Raw genomic sequence first — 24,310 nt, forward strand, 5'->3', positions numbered from 1 at the left:
ATCAGTGTGTTGCTTCCACCTCGCTTATCTCTTATCTCTGATGTAGTGAAGTCGGATGTATGTTGATCAACGGCTTTATGAGAATCATCTACATTGTTGTCGCTATTGGTTTCAATAGTTTCAACCCAGTTGATTTCAGCCCTATTACTTTTATTAGATTTTAAATTTAGTAAATTCTAGTTGCGATCCTATAGGTTTGAAATCTTGAGTTTAGTTGTGGGATGGGATCGAAGGAATAAAAACAAACGTCACTTTATGTACTGGCCAACGTTTCGCAATAATTTTATTGCTTCATCAGGGCCCTAAGGTAACAAAAAAGACACAATAAAAAAGGATTATTATATATAAACAAAATTTAACTTTTTGGGGTTATGTTGATACCACCAAAAAAGAAAAAAACAGAGAAACAAAAAAAAAAAAAAAACAACAAAATCTTAGATTTGAATTAAAAAAAAATTACACAGCAAAAAAAAAATGATAAAATTGCTTACATAACAGTGTGATTTTGCTTGTCATAAAAAATCATGTTTACAGGACACACAGGTAACATAGAATATATAAAATATTATTTATTATTTTTTTTTTTTTCTGTTTTTTTCTTTTTTGGTGGTATCAACATAACCCCAAAAAGTTGGCTTATTTCAAGATTCCTTACATTAACACACTTTCTCATAAAATTAAAAAGACAAATATACAAACATACAATCAAAATCTGATACGAAGCTTAAAACCAAAGACGCCTTTGATTTACATTCTAACATTATTTATAAAATACCTTGCTCTGGGTGTGATGTGTGTTACATTGGTCAGACGGGTAGATATTTGAGGCAGCGCCTATACGAACATGAGTATGATTGTAGGAATTTAGCCCTTAAAAAAAACCCTACTGCTTTAGCAGAGCACAAAATGAATACAGGACACAATTTTAATTTTGGCAAGACTACAATTATGGGCCAACAGCAGCTTTTTAAAAAGAGACTTCTAGCCGAAATGATAAACATAAAAAAACATAATAATGCGGTAAATAAAAGAACGGATATAGACAATCTAAGTTCTTCTTATTTTAATCTAATAGATCAAATCAAAATGTAAACTTTTGGGACTGTTTTGGTTCTTATCACTAAAAAGAATGCGTCTATTGTGTTCTCGCATACCCGGTTTTTCTGGCTAGATGCTAAATTATTATTGTACACCGTAGAATCAATTTTAAAGCAACTGTCTGTGATACAACCCATCAATTTAAACCGTTTTTGTTAAAAAAATAATATTTTATATATTCTATGTTACCTGTGTGTCCTGTAAACATGATTTTTTATGACAAGCAAAATCACACTGTTATGTAAGCAATTTTATCATTTTTTTTTTGTTGTGTAATTTTTTTTTAATTCAAATCTAAGATTTTGTTGTTTTTTTTTTTTTTTGTTTCTCTGTTTTTTTCTTTTTTGGTGGTATCAACATAACCCCAAAAAGTTAAATTTTGTTTATATATAATAATCCTTTTTTATTGTGTCTTTTTTGTTACCTTAGGGCCCTGATGAAGCAATAAAATTATTGCGAAACGTTGGCCAGTACATAAAGTGACGTTTGTTTTTATTCCTTCGATCCCATCCCACAACTAAACTCAAGATTTAAATTTAGTCCCTGCTCATCATGCAAAAGTGGTAAAAACATTTCTTCATTTGCTCTAGTTCCAGTTGCTAATTCAAATAGAGAAAGTTTGTTTTGGTGTGATACTGTATTAATCGTGAACAGGATATTATATTTTGAAATTACTGCTGCCTGATGCTTGCAGTGTCTACCGTTATGCCCAATAACACATGTACACTTGCAAAAAATCATATCGACAGTGTAAAATATCTCAGGATTTAAAAAACTTTGTACACTATATTGTTGATCACCCAAATCTTTAATATTTGCTATAACTTTTGGTTCCTTGGGCATGTATCTCTCCTGAACGACTTTGCAAACCCTGCCTAAAACAATGTCTAGTATTCTTTGCGTATAATAACATTCGAAGTCAGTGCAAATAAAATCGATTAGCTAAGGCAAGTTAAAAGCTTTTGTTCTTTCGAGTGGAATATCTTTTAGAAGTCTAAACATAACTTCTGCGTAATTGTTCGTATCTGATCCTCTTAATGGCAAATTTTTTCAGTAACATATTGACCAATTATGTATATAAATAAACATTTTTTCGACATATGAACGAAATTTGGTGTGTTTACATTGTGAATAAAAAAATTCCTTTGCTTCTTCTAGATCGCTCACCAATGCATACACCCATTTTCGAAACATTTGATAAAAATGTTGCTTTTCAGTTTTAGGCACATCATTCTTTGACATATTTAGCCAACGCCAACATGCTTTGAGGACATGAAAAACACACAAAAGCAACTTAAAAGTTGGAAAGTGTTTTTGCAGTCGTCATCTGTCATTATAACTTTAGGTTGTAACTGAAGAGCTTTAACTAATGCGTCAAATACCTCACTTTTTTGGCTGCTGCTAAGAACGCAAGCAATTGGAACGCCACCAATTTCTGACTGGGTTAGAAAGAAATAAGCCTTATGGTTTTGTAGGTCGCAGTTTCCCTTAGCATCGACGAATAATATTTCGGATGCTTGCGGAAGCTTCTGGGCTCTCTGCATTAACGGAGTTGATATGGCGGCCCCATAATGTTCTTCTACTTGCACTATTTTAAATAATGTGCCATTTTGTGTTGCCAAAATTTCGTCGAGTTTTTTGAGCATGTTGGAACCAATCCTACACCATATTTTTGCTTAAATGTCTTTTGCCACAAGTTTGTGAGATCTGTTTTTGTAGGAAAATAAAACCGATCTAAAATTTTGTTATTATACTCATTTCCGTATAATTCCATTTTTGTGGTATAAAAAGTGTGGTATGCAGAAGCCGCAGAGTGACCTTTCTCAAATAAATCTAAAATTTCTTGTTTGGCATTGGAGCCTACAAGCAGGCCTTTCCCTAAGGGCGTCTGCCACATCTATCCTATGGTTATGACTATTGCGCAGCTGCACTATACATGGATATTGTTTATCGACTTTTTCTTTGGTTTTGGAATTTTCATAAAATCGTCTTATTGTTATAAATAATTTTGCGGGACAGTTTATATTTCTTGATCTTTTGTTTCTTATTTGTTTTGTATTTTTTCTGCATCGTGTATTAAAGTGACAGAAATATATTCTTTTAAATAGATTGCGGGTCTTTTCACTAGTTTTAAATGTTTTGTGTATAGTTCAAGTGACTCTCGTGAACTTCTCGAGATTCAACATGAATTACTAACAAGGAGATTAAAATTACTGAGAATATTTTTACATTATAGAATGAATAATTAAAAAGTCATTTAAATCTTATGATTTAAAAAAACTATGTTATTTAAATAAAAAATAATATGACAAAAAGTAACTTTTTTTGTTAATTGATTCTTTCAACCGAACAGTAAATTTACGATACAAGTGAACGTGTTATTGGACCATTTTAAGCAAGAAAGGGATAAAAAAATACAGACATGGTATACAAGTTTGGCCATACAATGTGCATGTATAATGTTTAAAAATTTGTAATTTCCTTCCCCCTCCCTAACTCCGCCCCCTAGGGGTTGTTTTTAATCATCTTAAAATGGGACCAACTAGAGCCCAAAAGACAACTGCGTACCAAATTTCCTTCAAATCGAACGGATTGTTTTTGAGTTATGCGCGTTGGTTACAGACAGACAGACAGACTACAGAACAAAAAATGTTCAGAATCGTCTGAAACGCAACGATCTATAAAACATTTTGAAATAGAACATTTTTTTATCTCGATTTTAAAACCATAACCAAGATTCCACATACTATTATGTATGGTGGAGTCAAAAGTACCCATTTCACAAAAAAAAAAAAATAAAATGTTCTATCCAAACCTAACGCAGCGTAACCAATATCAATCTATAAACGATCTTCGATGTTACGTTACGTTACCGAGCTTGCGTTGCGTCATCTATATACCAGCCTTAAACCGAACAAAAGAAACATGCTGGTTTGATGCATCAGCTTTAACCGCTCCTGTAGGCGTATATTACAGCAATCATCTCTTAAAACTACCTATCTTCCTTTGAATAAATCTTCAATTTATACACATTATTCGATACTTCTTTGTATGGCACAGTGTCAGGAAATTCCATGGTATAAATGTTTTCTTTTACACAACAAAAATTAGCAAAAACAAAACAACTACTGCTCTATCGGGAGGACAGATAACTGTTTTCTACTTCTCTTAAGTGACCGACGTTTCCATCTGTGTCGACGGTTCCATATCGTTCACTCTTCGGCAAACTTCGAATGGACGGTTTGGCGGTTACATAGAATAATGCAATCGGGCTATTTGGAAAAGCAAAGAAATATATAAACAAAATTAAGAGATTTGTTTTCAAGCAGTTTACACTTATGGTTAAATTACTTCAAATAAAATAATATGATTTTTCTTTACAGTGAGACCGGGACAAATAAGTCCCGGGTACTGCGAAGCCCTAGATAAGCACAATGAATATCCAATATTACATGCCAAGGAAATCTTCGCCCCATCCCTACAAAATGCCAACGAAATGTTTAGTGCTCCAAAATCTAGAAAACCTTTGGAAGCAAAGAAATATAGGTAGTTAATCTTCCTAATGTCACACCGCAAAGAACCTTTACCTCATTAGAAGTTTTTTAGGTTATTAGAAACGCCTTATTTATATAACTTAAAATTGTCGTTAGAAGAGGCCTTGGATAGGCCGGTAACACAGCACAATCAGCAAAGATATTTTGTGATGGTACGGGTGATAGAATGTATAGTTTTACCTACTCTTTTTATTACGGTCTTTAGTGCAAACATGTTCAGGTAAGATTTTAATTAAAGTTTGCTTATCTTGCATTATAGTGTTTTAAATTTGGTTTGTGGTTCGGTTGGATTTGGGTCTAAAGAAACTGAAGATTAAAGTCTTTAAAAGTTTCGACGTTGCTGCCTTAATTAGGCTATCCTCGGGACACTACAATGATGGTTTTGGCTAAAACAGCCATACATAAGCTTTTTCAAATAGTCATCTTTTGATAAACTACTTAACTTACATATTATTATATATTTGAAAATAAATGGATTATAAAAAGAAAATTAAACGAAATTCATATTTTCTAGTCTCAAAGTCGGGTAATTAAAGAAAGTTATACAATCACCGGCACGAAAAACAGAGCACTTAAAACAAAAAATATGTATATAATTTCAATTGATCCCATCCAGACGTTGTTTAGTGAGATGTGCAGAGGGGTGAGTCCAAGTAGTAGTACCATGGTGGCTGTCGGGGTGGTTCGGATCGCCCCCGTAATAAGCAAGCGGACCTGCCTTTGAAGCCTGTTAAGTGTTGTTTTGGCCAGTGGTTGTGTTGCTTTGCTCCACCATACCACAGAGCCGTAGGATATCGTAGGTTTGATGACCTCTGTGTATAACCACTTCATTCGATTCTCAGCAGATGTACGAGACGGTTGTGTCTTCGCTCGTCGGCTCTGCTGGTTTTGATAATGTGTTTTGTTTTAATTTGTTTAAATTTTCTCTGTTTTTGATCCTACATTATCGCGAAGTCACAGTACTTGTGGTGCGTAAACTTCCGGTTTTAATCAGTAGTTCGCGTTATTGTTTTTGTTTTAAAATAATTATCCGTTTGCAAAAAATCATTGACTTTTCACAACAGTTAGTAAACTTGAACTTGAACTTTCTACCTCGTCTAGTTCGCGCCGCGCGTGTGTTTTTCCAAAATAAATAGTTCCTGTTTCCTATTTTACAAATAGTTCCTGTCCACCAGACTGTTTTTTGTTTGAATTGTCATTGACTTTATTATTTTATGATGGCCGAGTATAAGTGCGATTCCTGCCAGAAGAACATCTTGGAAAAAGAAAAATATAATAAGTTCGCTGTAGTGGAGAGTGCCGACGAAGTTTTTGTATGTCATGTACTGGCCTGGACAAAACAACTACCAAGGCCTTATACAACCAAAAATACAACAACGTAAGATTTTTCTGCTCTTTATGCGATTCCCCGAATATGAAATACCTTCATGAAAAAGTCACCCAACTACAAAATTCGCAACTTCCCTTGGAAGTTTTGGAAGCGATTGAGACATGTTTAAAAAAAAATAATGACCTTTTTCCCGTGGTGAATGAAGTTTATGAAATTCTAACCGATCACGACTCCAAATGGAAAGAGCTTTACCAAAAAGTGGATGACATTCACAATCTGCTCTCAAGCAACAGATCTGAGAGTGGGCAAGAGTCATTATTCTACCCCATTCGGGACATGAAACAGGACATATTTAATATTTCCTCGCTTCTGCTAATGGGTAATCATGAGGAGCCTGTAAACATACTGATTCGGGACCCTTCAAAGGAGGAATTAATAAGGGAAATCGGGGACTTACGAAAAAGCGTAAATCAAATGGCCGGCAAATTGGAAAGAATTAAAAAAATGGACTTTAAAGAAAAATCTGTTATTAATTATACTGCACCTAAAATCAAAAAAACGATTTCGACCCAGACTGATAAAAGTCCTGAAATGTCTACCTCATCAAAAACTCAGAAAACCTCTTCAGAACAAATACCCAGTGATGAATGGCATTACACTGTTGTAGAAAACATACCTGCCTATTATATTATGAGTCAGCTTGCACACTACATTAAGATTACACTTGGCACCAACGACTTTATTCGATGTTTTCCTATGCTTAAGGATGGACACAGTTTACCCTCTAGTTTTAAAGGCGGTGTGCAAAACAAGGATCTCCTAAAACGATAGAGACAGACAAGAAAAGAGAAAAACGAAAGAGACAGACATGTGGCCTGCTGGTACTGTAATAGATGGCGATAAAGCACATCCCTCCCAGCATATAGCCTTACCGCCAACTCCAATGTCCATTGCTGCCCGAGCAGCCTCCGATAACATTTCAAAGCAAGAAAAGCTGCTTAAGATCAACTCAGATAGGGAAGCCATAGCTGCTGGTAAGTCCTTAAACGGTGAAGCCTTCAACATCTGTTTTGGGTTCATTCCCCAGGCTTTGCCGCATATCCTGCGTCATTTCCATAGGGACAGTTTTGCTTTCTTGATTGTTTTGTCAAGATGCGAGTTCCAACTAAGTCCAAGATTTTTCGCTTTCATTGCAAATTGAATGGTCTCACCTTTCAGGATTTTTCTTTTTTTGGCGAATGGCACTACTATTTTATGCGGATTAATCGACATTTCCTCGCTCTCGCACCATTTTAGAATGATGTCCAGCACTTTTTGTAGTGGTGTTAAGATTGCTTTCGCATTTTTTCCTTTTAACAGGATCGCTATATCATCTGCGTAAGCTTGGACTTCGACCTCCTACAGTCGAATTATGACCAACAGGTTGTCAACGAGTAGCGACCACAGGAGAGGAGCACGGCTCTGAAGTGCACACGTTCGCCCTGTAAGGTTGTCGTTATTCTTCTGTCACTTAGCATGGCTTTCATTCAGTTGCAGATAACAGTGAGCGTGGCAGTGCATTGCTAAAGGCCCCTTATGTGTCTGAGAAGGCCGCCACTGCCACTTCCTTTTGTTTCAGTGAGTTACTGATGCTCGTTAAAAGATTGTTGAGGGCTAAGTCTGTTGATCCTGCCTGGTAGGCATATTGGTGGACATCGATTGGCCGTTTCTCCAGCGCCACATCTGTGATGTCCATTAATGACCTTTTCCAGGGTCTTCAACAGAAAGGATGTCAGACTTATTGACATCCGTCAAGATGCCTCGGCAATTGGTCGCCCGGTATGTATATAGGAGGGCCTCCACTGAATCGGATCGGCTCGGTCGGTCCGGTCCGTTCAGTCGGTAACTAGCGCTCATACAATCGGCAGAACGAAGACACGACGACGTTTAAAAGTGGTTCGACTATTCGAGCATATAGAAGTATTGTGATTAAGCTCTCGTTTAAGCGTTTTTAAAAAAAATGAGCAGTTCCTCAGATTTTGAAGAGGATATTATGATTGCAGTAGCCTGTGCTGAAGTATAAGCGGTAGAAAAGCGTAGGAGATTTTGGGTGCATATTTTTTTGAAAAGAAGAGATTTCGGAGAATATCTATTTTATGATTTGCTGGAGGACGAAGCAACGTTTTTCAAATATTTTAGAATGAAAATATGTTCAGGGTGATTTTGTATAGTGTCATGCCTCCGCCCTCTTAATTTTTTTATATCCCACTATTTAGAAAATAATTTAAAGAGGATGGTTGTATCATTAAGAAAACTGGTTTTTGCGCCATCTCAAAATTATTTTAGCCTAATTGCGCCTCAACGTTGGTATACTGTCAAATTTTAAAAATTTCTGAACTCTACGAGATATAGATAGCCGGCATTCGTTGTGGGACACCCTGTATAGAGTCAAATAAAATAAATTATTACATAACATTCCAACGTGCATTTGAATGCGTGAACTATATAATAACCTATCTTTTTTGTGTATTTTTGTAAAAACATAAATTAATGTATTCAAAGCAAGAGTTGTACACCACTTAACACCAAAATGAGAACTTTCACACTCGCACATTTCGCCGACCAAGTTGGCATCCTCAGATAATTAAAACTTAGTTTTAAAATCTCCTGATGATGCCAACTTAATAAACAGTAAATAACGAAAACACCGATTTAAGATATAATAAATGACACTTACCAGAACATCCAGTTAATTTGGATACCTCCTCCCAAGCGTTTTCTTTCCTTAAATTATCATGATAATATGTGTTTTGTTTATCATACAATATTCTAAAACTGCGAGCAGCTTCGATTAAAATTTCGTTTGACATTTATCAAATCAACGGTTTTTAAAATTCTTTGAAACATTTCCTCACTATATGCGAAAAAAAAAACTGAAATAGTCGCAGGCTTTCGGTGCAATCGGCAAAAGTTTCCTCCCCACAATATGAGATCGTCGCCGGAGAAAACCGAACCGACCGAACGTACCGAACCGATTCAGTGCGCGCGGCCCCATTTAAATACATGCGAAGCAAATCCGGCCGATTGTACCGACCGTGCCGAGACGGTCGATGCCGATTCAGTGGGCGCCCTGCTTATTACGTTGGCGGCTTTCCAGCACATTGGAATGTAGACTGGCTCTAAGTAGTGCTAACAGGTGGGTAAAACTAGGTCCAGCCCAACTTGAAGAAGTGTTGGATAGATTCCGTCCCCTCCTGGTGATTTAAAGGGCTAAAATGATTTAATAGCACCTTTAACCACACTAGCCGGCATTATGCTTCTGGTAAAAAACCAGTTTTCTTTGAATGGTCGCCGGGGTTCCGGCTCAGCGTTTTCTTTAAAGTAATGAAGCAATTCGGACCCGGGGAAGTTTGTTTGTGCAAGGACTTCAAGCGTCTCTCGTCAGGTTTGTGTGAAAATGCCATCAGGGCGTTTTATCGACCTCAGCTCCTATTCACGTTTCCTTGAGAACACTTTGCATATCCTTGCACTGCGAGGCGTTTCACTGACGTCCTCGCAGAACCTTATCGACGAATCCGTCTTAGCTTTACGTGTAGCCTTATTGTAGTCGGTTAACGCCCTAATATGACTCCCACTTGTTACTGGTTTTGGTACAGTTGAAGAGTTTGCGTACTTCAGAACGCATTTTGTTCAGATTGTTGTTCTACCAAGGTGTGCCACGATTGTCCCGCTTCACCTTCAGTGTTCAGTTTTCATGATATGCTATTACATTAGCTTCAGACCCTTTATCAGCCATGTAATTTAGCTTATCATGATTCTTTTTAGTTTTGTCACAAGATAGTAAGTTCCTCTGTAGGGTCGATTTATATCTGGCCCAGTCAGTACTTCTTACGTTCCTGTACTCAACTATTGGTCTGTTACCGATAGCAATGTCCAACCGTATGTGTCTGTGATCTGAGCATGATGGCTTCGATGACACCACCCTGACCTTGCTGCCGATATAGTTTGAGCTAATAGGTAAATCTAGTACCTCTTTTCTGGTTTTAGTGATAAAGGTTGGCTCATGGCCTGTATTATTAATTATTATCCCCTCTTCAAGTATATAGTTAAAGAGAGTCTCACCTCTGTGATTAATGTTTGTGCTACCCCAGGCTGTGTGATGAAAGTTTGGATCACATTCCAGGATAAAGTGCACGTTGTTCTTTTTGTAGTATACTCGACGGGGGTAATTGTACGTACCGTTACTTTACAAAAAATGGTTTTGACGAGTTTGAGTTAAAGTAAATCTTATTAGTTTTGTTTAGCAAGTCGTCTAAAAGTTTTATTACGTTTATTTGAACTAAAAATGCCTGCTGTTAGTCCTCAAACAGCGGATACTACGGTTGCGTTGTTTCAAAAAGTGAAGAAAAGGACGGTATATTGTCCAACGTTATCATCTCATATCAAATAGCAGTGTGCACCGTATTTATACACGCTTGTTGGAAAATGAAGATTACATTAGACTACTTGGAACTGGTTCCCAATGAGATAGAATTAGATTGAAGGATGATGAGATTAGAAGGACTAATGCTCATGATGATCGTTTTTTTCCCTTATAAAGTTTTACCTTATAATTTTCTCTCGCGATCGTCATGCTAGAGTTTTAGGAATCAGATATCGACTTCATCATGTCCGGAATTCCAATGTAACCGAAGGGCCAATCTTGCTAATCATGGACCCACGAAAGGTTCAGAGCTTCTTAGACGTCATCATGTTACGTGACTTCAGGTTGCCAGTAATCATGAACAGTGCTGTGAAAATGAATAGGGCCGCTTTTTGTTTACTGATTGGTCGTGAAACTGTATGGGGTTGACCACAAAAATGTTTTGCAAAATTTAAAGGTCCTAGAGTAAGCTACCAAGGGAGTTTATATGTATATGGCGAATTTCTCTAGAGGCACGCACAGAGTCGTAGGCCCTTTAACTGATGTCAGGTACATTTATGAAATTCTGCAAGATTTTGAGGTTTCTTATGTTGATTTCATTGGAAATATTTTAATTTTGATGCATGATAACGCTAGACCTCACACCGCGAGAATTATTCAAAATTATTTGAACGACGTAGACATTCCTATCTTGGAGTAACCAGCGTTAAGTCCAGAAGCGAATCCAATTGAAAATATTTGGGACATGTTCGGGCGAAGACTACAAAATGTGGTCGAAACGAAGTCGTGTTCTTGTTCCTGTAACCTTAAATGCATTACAATACACTCTTTTCGAAGAATGGGTCCTGATTTCTCAAGAAGACATTCGTCGCTTAATTTTAGGTATGCCAGGAAGAATGCGAGCAATCATTTGGGAACGTGGAGGCAACACTTGATATTAAAAATGCCCCTATGAAGTTTTTGTTAACAATTCGTTTTATTTTTCGTTCTTAACTGAATATTTTTAGAATATTCGGCTACTGCCTCTAAACACTTCGACACTGTTCTATAGCCTTTACAAAATCCTGAAGAGAGAGTAGGGCATGAGACAAGTTGTCATTGTATTTGCATATAAATTACATTTTTAAGAATCCTAGACACACAAAGTTTATAGGTCATAAGTCAGGTAACGTTACTAGTTTCTGACTTATTTTATGCAAAGAAAGAACCACAGATGATTTCCACTGCTTAGGGAATTGGCCTTACAGAATGCCTTCGTTAAAATGTTATGGATGAAAGGGATTACTACTGGGCAACAGAGTTTAATCATTTGGATAGTCTATCAGACCCACAGACATTTGATTAAATAGTAGATATTACATTTAAAACAAATTTTATTTATTTATTTAAACTAAATGCAAATTGAAAACTACAGATCGTCAGTAATGTCTGTCACTAAAGCATTAACAGATTCTGTGAAATAGATTCAGGATTTTCTAAATTATTTGGTATGGCTATATTGTTTTTTTTGTTTACCATAATTATTAAGATCATCTAAAGCTTTCCACGTATTTTTACAAATACTATTATGTGCTATAAATTATAAATAGGGCTTTTTCTCTTGCCAAAAAGCATTTGTAAAATAGTTCCTCATTTCCTATAATGCCAATTTCTGTTTTTTTCTTCCGTTATATTTAGACAATGATTTATTTCGCTCCTTTTTCATGTATTTTATTACATCCGTAAACCATGGTGCCTTTGGTGTTGTTTCGTATACTTTTTGAGTACTTGCTTGGCAATTAAATAACGTCAATAATTTGACCGTCATAAACTCTCGAAAAAAATCTGTCCTCAGTTTGTATTTATTAAGGTCAGCCTCAAGATCAAAACATTGAAAACTCCTAGACAATCTATTTAAGTTTTTTACTAAGGAATCGTGTATAAAAGTCTCATGTATATTCTGATGTTTCACGTCACCGCGCATCATATTAATATTCAACAGAACAATTAAATCCAGCAAAGTACAACTAGTTTTTGAAACTCGCGTTGCATTTTTTACAGCTTGCGAGAGAATAGGAATTACAAATGCTTTAAGAGTACTAGTAGAACAAATTGACACATACAAAAAAATTGACGTTCATATCGCCCATCCACACGGAAAAATAAAGGCAGTAATAGTCAGTTCAAATGCTATGATAGCATTTAATAAATTACTGATGTGTCGACGGTAAAAATTGTCATCTTAAAAAAAAAGTATTTTTTTAAAATTTTATTATTTTGATTATGTCTGTATGCATCTTTATAACCATTACATTATTGTAGTGCCCTTAGTATAAAACATTGGCTATTTTAACACTCAGGGTGTGGGGGTGAGAGCAATAAATTTATGAGAGAAAAAGGATAATAAAAAATGAACATACCAGACTGTTGATTCCTTTCTTCTATATACTTGAGCTGCCCGTCACTCCCGCTACCGACCGGTATTTTCGATAACTTTGGCAAGGTTTTACAGGATTAGCTACTTAATTTGAGTACTAGTGAAGTATATACCAAAATGCGTCAAATACACGAAAATGGTTCCCTTTTAAGTGCTTGTCCACTCCTCTCACGTCTGGTTCCTCGTTTATTTTTAGGAGGGGAATGAGGAATTTTACTGTTAACGAGCAAACATACTTTTAGATATAGGGATCATTTAAAATTTACTTAAAGAAGTGAGATTAATATAAGTATTTAAACAATTAATGCAAGTAAGGCTAATGCCATTACTGAACACAGGGGCTTAGTTTTTCTTAACACAACCACAAACCAAATAGTATAATTATAAATAAATGTCATATTAATATGTAAATATTTTATTTCCTCTTTAATTTTTAGATACTTTTATTTCCGACAGTACTTGGGACAATATTCAGTAGCCAACATATTTTTTATTAGTCCTAGTAATGCCATACTTCCACTTCTTCCTATAATATTTCCTTTAGTATGGAATATATCGAATTATGTGGGAATGGCAAGGTAATAATTTACTTTTGAATGAATTTATGCATGTTGTTTCTATTCTCTTCTGTACCTATTTTTTTATTTAATAATCTAGGTAGTTATTTCATATTAAGGAAAGAAATTTTTGATTGAAATGAGTGCCAATGAGAGAAATGTTATTCTGTCATTTTATAGTTTGAGGTAAAATAATATGGAAAATTATATAGAATTGGTTGAAGAGTTTAAATATTCTTATTTCTAACATAAATTGCTAACCGTTGCATACCAAATAATTTTTTAAATAGATATTGGATCTTACGTTCTGGCAAGAAACTCAAACTACTAGAATCTATTTAGCATTGATTCCTTAAGAAAATATAAAGGTCTGTTAATAATAATTATTGTTAAGATTATTATGGATTTTTGGAACGCCTGAATCAAATCAGTTCCTTTATCAGTTCAAACTTGCTAAGAATCGTATCATTATTAATCATTATTTTGTCCATTATCTCAATCTGTACTAATAATACCTTAAACAGGGTTGTTACCCAATACTATTTTCTTTATAGCAATGAATTATGTCTAAAGCATTGCATACTTTTAGATTTAAAACAATCTTTGACGCAACCAGAATGTTTCAAAATAAATACAATCCATTAGAAGAGGATACCGACACCCAAACAGATTTTGCAGAAGAACATGCGTTCAGTTGGAAAGAAATGTACAAAAATTTCTTAGATATTTGCAAAGGAAAGCCGGAAATTTTGTGCAGAACTGTAAATATATTGCATGTACTGGGATCTGTCTCTGTAAGTACAGATAACACTTAGTCACTATTAAAATTGCTTGCAAAATTCATTTAACTGACAAATTATTATATTGAATATTAATTGTGATGTTGAACTCTAATTAATGATTTTTAGGCATTAGCTTGTGTGGACAAAAAAGGAATTCTCTCTTGGCCCAATCCCACTGCTGAAAAAGTTTTTTTTCTGCACAACAACACCAAAGATAGTGAAGGTTCTGAAACCAGGTATGTTGTATTAATATAGAATAATAATAAAATTATTAATGTTTTAAATTAAAACTATTTAAAAAACAAAGATTTACCGAAATTTAAAAAAATGCTAGTTAAATATATCAAAGAAATTAAACAAGCTGCATGCTGAGGTAAGGAACTCATATTTTTCAAAAATTATTTATTGCAAACAAGTGTCTACTTTTGTTACCACACATTTGATCAAAACCATTTACGCCTACTTTTGTGTTATTATAATGTAATATTATTTCGGGTTTTTAAGTATTGTAGCAAATTGTGGATCCTTCATTCATATTGATCATAATTCAGTTTTTTTTTGTTTGGTACAACACGAGGGTCTTTCGCCTATCAAAACGTAATAAAAAGCTTCCTATTTCTCTGTTTTTCAGAGGCAGACCGTTAGTTTTGGCGTGCTTTTTTAAATATAACATGCAGCATGTATATAGTTAACACATCGCCCAGTTTGTTCCGTATATATGTTACGGTTAATGCAATAAGTGGTTATTATGTATATTCTCTGGTTAATATACAGTGCATCTGAAAAGTAGCGGATAAATTCAATAAAAATGAAATGGACCGTTTCTGAAAAAAATGCCCGAACCCGTCGATTTTAATATTTGCTTTAGGGTTATTCTACGTGGAAGTTAAATATATAGGGTGACTTAAAAAAAAGATATGACGTCATTAATATGTTTTTTAAATGAAAACCACAATTTAATGCAGACTCAGAAAGAACGCATTTTTTTACAAAGCATATGGTACAAATGCTCCGTATGGTTTATACGGATTTTTCGAAGGCGTTCGACAGAGTTAATCATGCGCTTCTACTGGCAAAGCTCCAAGTTTTGGGTTTTGGATCAAATGTTATTTGTTGGCTAAGGGACTATCTACTGGGTAGATCGCAATGTATACGGCTTAATAACTTCTTATCTAGCAGCTTTTCTGTGCCATCTGGCGTTCCTCAGGGGTCACATGTGGATCCGTTGCTTTTTACAATCTTTGTTAATGATATAGGATTATTTGTAAGAAATTGTGAATTTTTATTATTTGCTGATGATTTGAAATTGTTTTTGTCTATTGATTCTAATGTTCAATGTCAATTGTTACAGGATGACTTGCATAATCTCTATGAATGGTGCAACCTTAATGGTTTAGATTTAAATGTTCCGAAGTGTTATTCAATAACTTTTGGAAGAATTCGCAATCTTACATCGTTTGGTTATAGTATAGGTTCCACTATTTTAAAAAGGGTAACGGAAGTTAGGGATCTCGGAGTAATTTTCGATTCTGAAGTTGACATTTTTGTCTCATGCTGAAAAGTTAGTTCAGAAAGCGTATAGAAATCTAGGATTTATAACTAGATGCAGTCAAGACTTCTCATGCTCTGTCTATAAAGTTCTGTACTGTTCGTTAGTCCGTTCTGGTTTGGAGTATGCTAGTCCCGTGTGGTCTCCATTTTATAAATCGCATATTGAAAATATTGACAAAGTCCAAAATAAATTCTTAAGAAATTGTTCTTTTAAACCTAAGGTTCCATTAGCTAATGGTCATACTGATTACAAGCCGGTCATGTCAGTTCTCTCTTTGGATTCACTTGAGTTAAGGCGTAATAATTCAGACTTGTGTTTTATTTTTAAATTAATATCTGGCATGACTGATTGTGATTATCTTTTAAATAGGCTGAATTTTCGGGTGCAAAAATTGACTAGACTGAAAAAACTCTTCTATGTAGATTTTGATAGTAGTTCTTATGGACAGCATAATCCTATATAATCCATTTCTTAATCTGTAGGAGCACACGAAAGGGTCGATAGCCATAAAACGGTCGTAAACCATTGGCGTCCCACTTTTCAAGTACATTAAGATCTCAATGTTTTCATTTGTTCGGTTTATTTAATAGTGCAAGAAATAGGTCAATTTTAGCCACAAATTCTTTGAATTACTTAAGTACCTAATGAACAAGTTCTTTTTAACCCTTATAAGTAGATATTGTCTAGGTAGGTACATATGGAGGTATAAGTATTATAAATACCTAAATTGTGCAATCTTAAATGCAAACAGGTAGTTATATTTTATGGTATATAATGTATCTATATCCTAAAAAACTTAATTTATTTTTCAGTATTGTTGCGCATTTGTTGTAAGAATGTCAAAGTTTAGCCCCGTAGTGTGTAAAGGTGTTTTAGATTTTAAAGCAAGGACTATAGTACTAAACGTACATGATGCACTTGTGCATCAAATGCCTCTAAGTACTGTTAGAAATCTAGTTTCTACATGTGCCAATATGACAGGCACAAGTAAAGCAACAATTTACAGACTTCTTAGTGATAGAAAAAGTGAAAATCGTGAGAACTTGCCTAAGAAGAGTGTAAAGAAAACTGCCGGTAGGAAGCCGATAGCCGTTGATGAGACAGCAAAGCATATCATCAGGAGGACAGTACATTCATTTTATTTTAAGAATGAAATCCCAACTATCGACAAAATTTTGACACTTATAAAAGAAGACGAAAATGTTCCAGAAATGGGAAGAAAAAAATTATGGAAAATTTTACACGAATTACATTTTTCTTGGCAAAAGCAAAATAGAAAATCTATTTTAATAGATAAAGAAGAAATAGTATGTTGGAAAAGAAAGTATTTAAGGCAAATTAAGGAGTATCGAAAGGAAGGAAGAAACATTTATTATTTGGATGAAACCTAGCTTAACGAAGGACACACCGTGAGCAAGTGCTGGCAGGATAAAAATGTTGGAAGCTCCCGTCAGGCTTTTTTAGAAGGTTTATCGACTGGCTTGAAGTCTCCTTCTGGTAAGGGCCACAGATTAATAATTACACATATTGGGGGCTATAAAGGATTTTTAAATGGCGCTCTGTTTGAATTCGACTCGAAGTCAACTAAGGATTACCATGAAGAAATGAACGCTGATGTTTTTGAAGATTATTTTTCCGAAATGATCAAGTCAATTCCCGAAAATTCAATTATTGTTATGGACAATGCCAGCTACCATTCAAGATTAATAGAAAAATTACCATTATCCTGCTGGCGAAAAGGGGAAATAAAAAACTGGCTTACCGAAAAAGAAATACCTTTTGGAGATGACGCGGTAAAAGCAGAGCTTCTGATAATAGTTACAGAAAATAAATCAAAATATAAAAGACACGTTGTTGACGAAATGGCAAAACAACACAATATAACTGTACTTCGTTTGCCACCTTACCATTGTGAATTAAATCCTGTAGAGTTAATTTGGGCTCAAGTAAAAGGATTTGTAGCTAGAAATAATAAAACCTTTAAATTGAAAGATGTGAGAGAACTTCTGAAAGCAGCAGTGGATAACGTTACCCAAGAAAACTGGAGCAATGCTGTGAATCATGCTATAAAAGAAGAAGAAAAGATGTGGACCCTCGATAATCTTCTAGAAGAAACTGTCGAACTCTTAGTTATAACAGTGAGAATGTCTGATTCGGATGAAAGCGATGAGAGTAATGAAATGTGTGATTTATAAATTGATTTTTTTTTGTATATTTCGTAAATATTTTTATTGTAATATATGTAAATATGGTTAATAAATTAAAAGATCCTTATATTTATTTACCTTTCTTATAAATGACAAGATATGTTTGAAGAGTTGCATTTTTTATTGGTTGGTATTAAAAAAATGAAATTATTTTACAAACATTTTTTAAGCATTTAAAAAACGATCAAATTGCGGTATTAATCAAATTTTTATATTTCATTTTATTTGCCATAGTTTTATAATGAGGCTTTTCCGCTTTTAAGAAATGTTTCTTGTTAATTTAATAAATATAGGTTATACCTACCAACCATACTTTTTCTAAAAATCTTTATCTAATAGATAATAGATAAAATCCAACATTATTTATAAATTTTTTATAACAGATAATTATTTATAACTTAAAAATTAAAATCAATATCCATAGCCGGGACGACACTGGCAACCCGTTTGTCATAAAAATGAACTCGAAAACATTGTTCTGAATTTTACGACCTATTGTATTTGAGACCATACAGGACTTGTCCACTTAAAATTGGTAAAAACAGCCTGGTTTATCATTTTGTTACATGTAGAAAAATGGAAGACTTACCCTATATTTATGCTACTTCTGCATAAATAATGAGGCACTATGCTCTCACCAAAAAGAAAATAGACTATAACTAGATTACAACGTTCTTTCGATAGGTATAGTCTTGACTTGCACGTTTCTTTTAGCAGTTTTAGGAGTTCTCTTAAATTAATTAATTAATTAATGACTCGTTACTTTCACAGGTTTCTTTAAATTAATTTGTAACTTTGATTGATTTATGTCTTACTATTATCTAGCTTAAGTTGTATTATTATTGTAATATTGTAATATTGTTGTATTATTTTTGTAATATTGGTGGATACCGTTAAATAAATAAATAAAATAAAAATAAAATAAATAAAATGAATACTGGTTACATAAGCAATTTTGAATGAAAAATTATGATAAAATGTAAAATTAAAGAAATAACTATCTAAATTAAATGTTAGAATTTTGGTTTTTTAGTTGTTGTTGTCAGTGTCAAAAAGTTTTTTTTGGTGCAACTATTAGAAGTATTTTTACATTTGGAAGTGTTTTTTTTTTAATTTTTAAGTGTTTAGTTGGATAAATGGTCAAAAAAAAATCCAAGCTTTTCAAATTGTTTCTTTAATTGCCAACGTTTCGGCCTTTATTAGGCCTTCTTCAGGGTACTACAAAATTTAAAAAAAAACATTTATAGACAACACAAAACGGTATGTTATACAGTGGTCAAAAAAATATTATCAACAATTAAAATACATGAAAAACAAATTAAATAAGTATATTAACCCTCTATTGCATTTTGTTCCCAAACGGGAACAATATCATTTTTCAATAATTTCTATTAAATAAAACTTACAAAATATTGAGTGACTTCTCGGGAACATTATTATTTAAAACTTTGTCATTCTCCCACTAGATGGTAGGCCAAGACAAAATATTCCATATTTTGGTTTCTACTGTTCTGACGAGACGTAACGTGTTTTTGTGCGAGTTTTAGTGGTAAATAATTATATTTTTAGGTAAGTAATAATTACTATTTTTTTAAAATATCATTTTGTAGTATATAAATTAGTATAAGGTACATTTATTTCAAATACTTCTTGAAAATAAAGTAATAAAAAACATATTTATATTTTTGTTCCCATCCGGGAACATTATGCGTAGAAATTACTTCGGTACTAGATATTTTTGTTTTTTTTTGACAAGTATATTTTTTAGCTAAATTATTGTTTTTTTTTCAGAATGGATCCAGATGACTTTACGCCAATAAGTACCAAAAATTTTTATGGAAAAAAACTTCAACCCGTTTTTCACGTGAGGAATATTCCTGATGAAAGCGAAGATTCGGAACTTTCTGAAGACGAAATTCGGGAGAGCCCTAAGCCAGAAAATGAAGATTTATACACTACTAGCAGCGATGAAGAACCAGATGACAACATACCATTGTCCGTCTTACGACAACGTCTAAATTATATAGATATATCTCAAATAAAATGGACAGAGACACGCAGCCAAACAGATGAACTAAACACACAATTTCTTGGAAGTGAACAGTTGCCTGATTCAATTTTGCAACTGAATACTCCGTATAAATTGTTTTCTTTTTTTCTTTCCGAAGAATTTTTTGAAGAAACTGCTCGCCAAAGTTGCCTGTACAGTGTACAAAAAATCCAAATGTACCTTTCACAACAGGAGTTGAGGAACTACAACGATTTGTTGGAATTATTATTGGTCATCTCTCGTTCGACAACCCACAACAAGAAGACATTGGTCCCCAAACACTCGATTTCCGCAAATTGCAGATGTAATGACCGTAAACCGCTTCGAAAAGCTAAAAAAAAATATCCACTTTGCAGATAATTTGACAAGTGATAAAAGTATTGATAAAATTATGCCAGTTCTGGATGAAATAAAAATTGCCTGTAAAAAATTGCCTCTGGAAGAAAATTTGTCGTGCGACGAACAAATAATACCGTTCAAAGGAAGGATTAGTCTAAAAACCTATAACCCGAAGAAACCTCATAAATGGGGCTACAAAATGTGGGTACTTTCTGGAGTTTCAGGAATTTCATATAACTTTGAGCTTTATGGAGATAAGGATGCAACGCAGATCATACAAGGAGAGCCAAATTTAGGAGCAGCAAGTAACATTATTGTTCGATTATGCAGAGATGTTCCTCCAAACATAAATCATAAAATTTATTATGATAACTATTTTTGTTCACTACCTCTTATAGCTTACTTAGCGGATAAAAGTATTCAAAGTGTCGGCACTATTAGACAGAACCGCCTTAAAAATTTCAATCCCAAAACCGAAAAACAAATGAAAACAAACGGAAGAGGGACAATAGAAGAAAAGTCAGTAACTTTGGGAAAATCTGAAATAAGAGTAGTTCAGTGGTATGACAATAAAATTGTTACCTTGGCTTCGTCCTATTGCGGTACGGAACCTGTTAGAAAAGTAAAAAGATTTTTCAAAACCGAGAATACTAAAAAGGAAATTGATTGTCCCGATATTGTTTGAGTTTATAATAAACACATGGGGGGAGTGGATCTCCAGGATTCGTTACTTGGCCTTTACCCTATAAAAATGAAGAGTCGCAAATGGTACCATAGAATATTTTATCATATGCTTGACGTGGTTGCCGTAAATACCTGGATATTAGATAAAAAAATTAAAAAACAACTTGGACAAGAAAGCAATATTATACCACTTTTGACTTTCAAAACTGAACTTGCTATGCAGTTGTGCAATAGAGGCTTTCCAAATAGTCATAAAAGGGGACGACCAAGTAATAAAATTCTACCTATACCAAAAAGAAGATGCCAAGAAGCTGGACCATCCAGGACAATTCAATTAGATAGTGTTGGCCATTGCCCAAACTGGACAGTGGAAAGGGAGAGATGTAAATTTCCACAATGTAACGGCAAATCAAGAGTTAAATGTTTAAAATGTAAGGTTCATCTTTGTTGTAATTCAAAACAAAACTGTTTTGTTAAATTCCATACTTCCTAAAATATTATACTTACATAAGAATTAAAATTATTTTTACTTACCTTTATATAAAATTAATCCATAATGTTCCCTTTCGGGAACATTTCTTTTTTTGGCTAAAAATAAAAAAATAAAACAAAAAAAATGTTTTTAATACGTATACGTCGAAAAATAAGATATACAGCATAAAAATATATTTTTTCCAGAAAAAAAAATTTTTTTTGGAAAATTCATGCAGTAGAGGGTTAAAACTAAGAGGAGTTATGGGTAAAATAAAAAAATTAAAAATTAAATGGGAACATTTAAATATACTTACAACAGAAACATCAAAGCTTTTCGCTAAATTGTGATAAATAGAACAGGAGTTTCATATGATTGTATTTGGTTTATTTGTTGTTGAATAATATGTACCTGCTGGTGCGAAGTAACAGTGTACTTAACAATAATGAATACTATTTTAGTTGTGGACTTTAATTTTTAAGGTGTTTAGATAATGTAAACAAAACAAGATTTTTTTTCCGCTTTTTTAAAGTTATCGTTATAAATATTTTAAGATAATAATATATTAAGTATGTTTTTAATGTTGTTGAATGGATATACAAAGGTTATTTGAAGAGTATTCAAATTTGATTTTTGGGTTTTATTAGATTAATTAAATTTGTTTTTTGTTTACATTGTTCTGATGTTTTTCTATGTTTATCATTTCTGAGATTAATCTTTTCTTATAGTTATTTCGCATGTCGATGATCTTTACCTCTTCAAAATTAAATAGGTGTATGTCTGCCAAAGCTGTTTCATTTTTTGACCTTAATAGTATTTCAGGTTGAACGCTTCTTTTGTGTTCCGTTATCTTAGTTTTTAAATAACGACCTGTTTGACCTATATACAGTGCCGGCCAAAAGTAGAGAAACTTTTAATTTATTTTCTAATTTAATAATCTATTCAAAATTTTTGTGACACCATGTATTAAAAATGTTTATCTTAGCCTAAGCCAGAAATTCATACCAAAACAGTTTGAATATTTATCACAGGAATGTAAATAGTAAACAATGTTTTTTTTACTTGAGGACATAAATAGAGAAACTTTTTGTATTAAATATTTTAAATTAAATAGGTCTCGTTTGAAGCAGTTCGTTTTCGATTGTGAAGAATCCTATTTAGTATTAAAATGCCTCGAGGTATAAATTTATCTGAACAAATAAAAAAACTTATAATTGAGAAGCACAATGCGGGAGTGAAACAAGTAACAATCGCTAGAGAACTTGATCTTCATAAAAGTGTCATTTGTAAACAAATCAAATTGTGGCAAACTAGAGGCACTACTGCCAGCATCTCTAAGCCAGGTAGACCCAAAAAAACAACATCTGCAACTGACAAGCTAATTAGACGATGTTCTATAAGAAATCCATTTTTCTCCGCCGAAGATATAAAAAAGGCATATTCCAGCATTTCCCTTTCAGTTCGATCTATTCGAAGACGTTTATGTGACGCCAACTTAAAAGCCAGGAGACCGGTAAAAAAACCTTTAATTTCCACGAAAAATAGAGAAATTCGTTTAAGATTCGCAAAAGAACACTTACATTGGACCTATAATCGATGGAAAAACGTTTTATGGTCAGATGAAAGTAAGTTCAATTTATTTGGGTCAGATGATATGAGATGGGTTAGACGTCCCGATAATGAAAAATTCAACCCAAGGTACACTATTCCCACAATCAAACATGGAGGCGGTAATGTGTTGGTGTGGGGATGTTTTTCCGGGCATGGCGTTGGTCCACTGGTAAGAATAGATGGGATCATGAATAGCCAATATTATCTAAACATCTTAAGGCATAATATGCTTCCCTACGCCGAGGATAATTTGCCGTTAATTTGGAAATTCCAGCATGATAACGACCCCAAGCACACTTCTAAAATTGTTAAAAATTTCCTAACCTCTCAACAAATTCAAGTTCTGAAGTGGCCAGCTCAAAGTCCAGATTTAAATCCCATCGAGAACTTGTGGCAGCACCTAGACAAAAAAGTTCGACAAAAAAATCCGAATAAGTTCCGAAATAAAGACGAATTATTCCAGTCAGAGCATGGAATTTTGTAAACAACACCTTTTTGTAGTTCTTTGGGTGTTTTTTGTCTACTATACCGGGTCTCTAAGTAGGAAAGTGGTTCGCCCCTACAACTTTTTTAATTTTTAAGTTAAAAAAAATGAAGTTTGGTACGTGGGTGTAGCACCCAAATTGGGATTTGCTGATGTATTCAGTTGTATTCTGTCTCTTGCGGTTTAGCCGGAAATGAGCCTAACTTTCTTATTTTAAATGGGACCCTCCAACTTTTTTAACATATTTTGATACGAAATTACAATCTAGGAAAAATAATACCTCATATGTCCACTTTTGACATCTAACCTTTAAACTATTTAATTTTTTAAATTTCAATATAGAGTGCCATGAATAATTTAAAATCGTTAATTTTAGATCAAGTAGTGTCTAAAGTTTGCAAAATCGTATTTTTGGCTATAACTCATTTTTTTCTAATAGAACCAGGGTGGCTCATTACCATAATTAAAAATAAAGATATTTGGTAATTCGTAATTCTAATAAGTCTTAATTTTCAAAAAAACAGTTTAGCGGCTCATACCTACCTAGTTTTTTCCAATTAAAAAACCCAAAGATTGCTGTGAATTAGTAAAATATTTGTTTCCGTGTTAAATGTATTTTGTAGCGACTTTTTAGCATTTAGTAGCATTTGCGTATAACATCTATTAAAAATCCAAGATTAACGATAAATTGGACTCTCACCCTTACCGTCTATTAACGATAAATTGAAGAGCCTTTGAAGTGTTTTTTGTCGGTATTTATAATACAATAGTA

General features: G+C 33.6%; 1 protein-coding gene across 4 annotated transcripts in view; it reads left to right on the forward strand.

The window, feature by feature from the left end:
• LOC126735592 (transmembrane protein 94) overlaps positions 1-24,310 on the forward strand; it is a 105,177-nt gene that overhangs the window by 10,384 nt on the left and 70,483 nt on the right. For 3 of the 4 annotated variants that reach the window (XM_050439630.1, XM_050439631.1, XM_050439633.1), the window contains exons 4-8: positions 4,482-4,644; positions 4,705-4,872; positions 13,238-13,378; positions 13,947-14,151; positions 14,266-14,375. In XM_050439630.1, coding sequence (XP_050295587.1) covers positions 4,482-4,644; positions 4,705-4,872; positions 13,238-13,378; positions 13,947-14,151; positions 14,266-14,375 — 787 coding nt within the window. The remainder of the gene's footprint in view (positions 1-4,481; positions 4,645-4,704; positions 4,873-13,237; positions 13,379-13,946; positions 14,152-14,265; positions 14,376-24,310) is intronic. The other variant, XM_050439632.1, reaches the window with a different exon arrangement.

The sequence above is a fragment of the Anthonomus grandis genome, chromosome 4 (assembly GCF_022605725.1).
Source record: "Anthonomus grandis grandis chromosome 4, icAntGran1.3, whole genome shotgun sequence".
Classification (NCBI taxonomy): domain Eukaryota; kingdom Metazoa; phylum Arthropoda; class Insecta; order Coleoptera; family Curculionidae; genus Anthonomus; species Anthonomus grandis.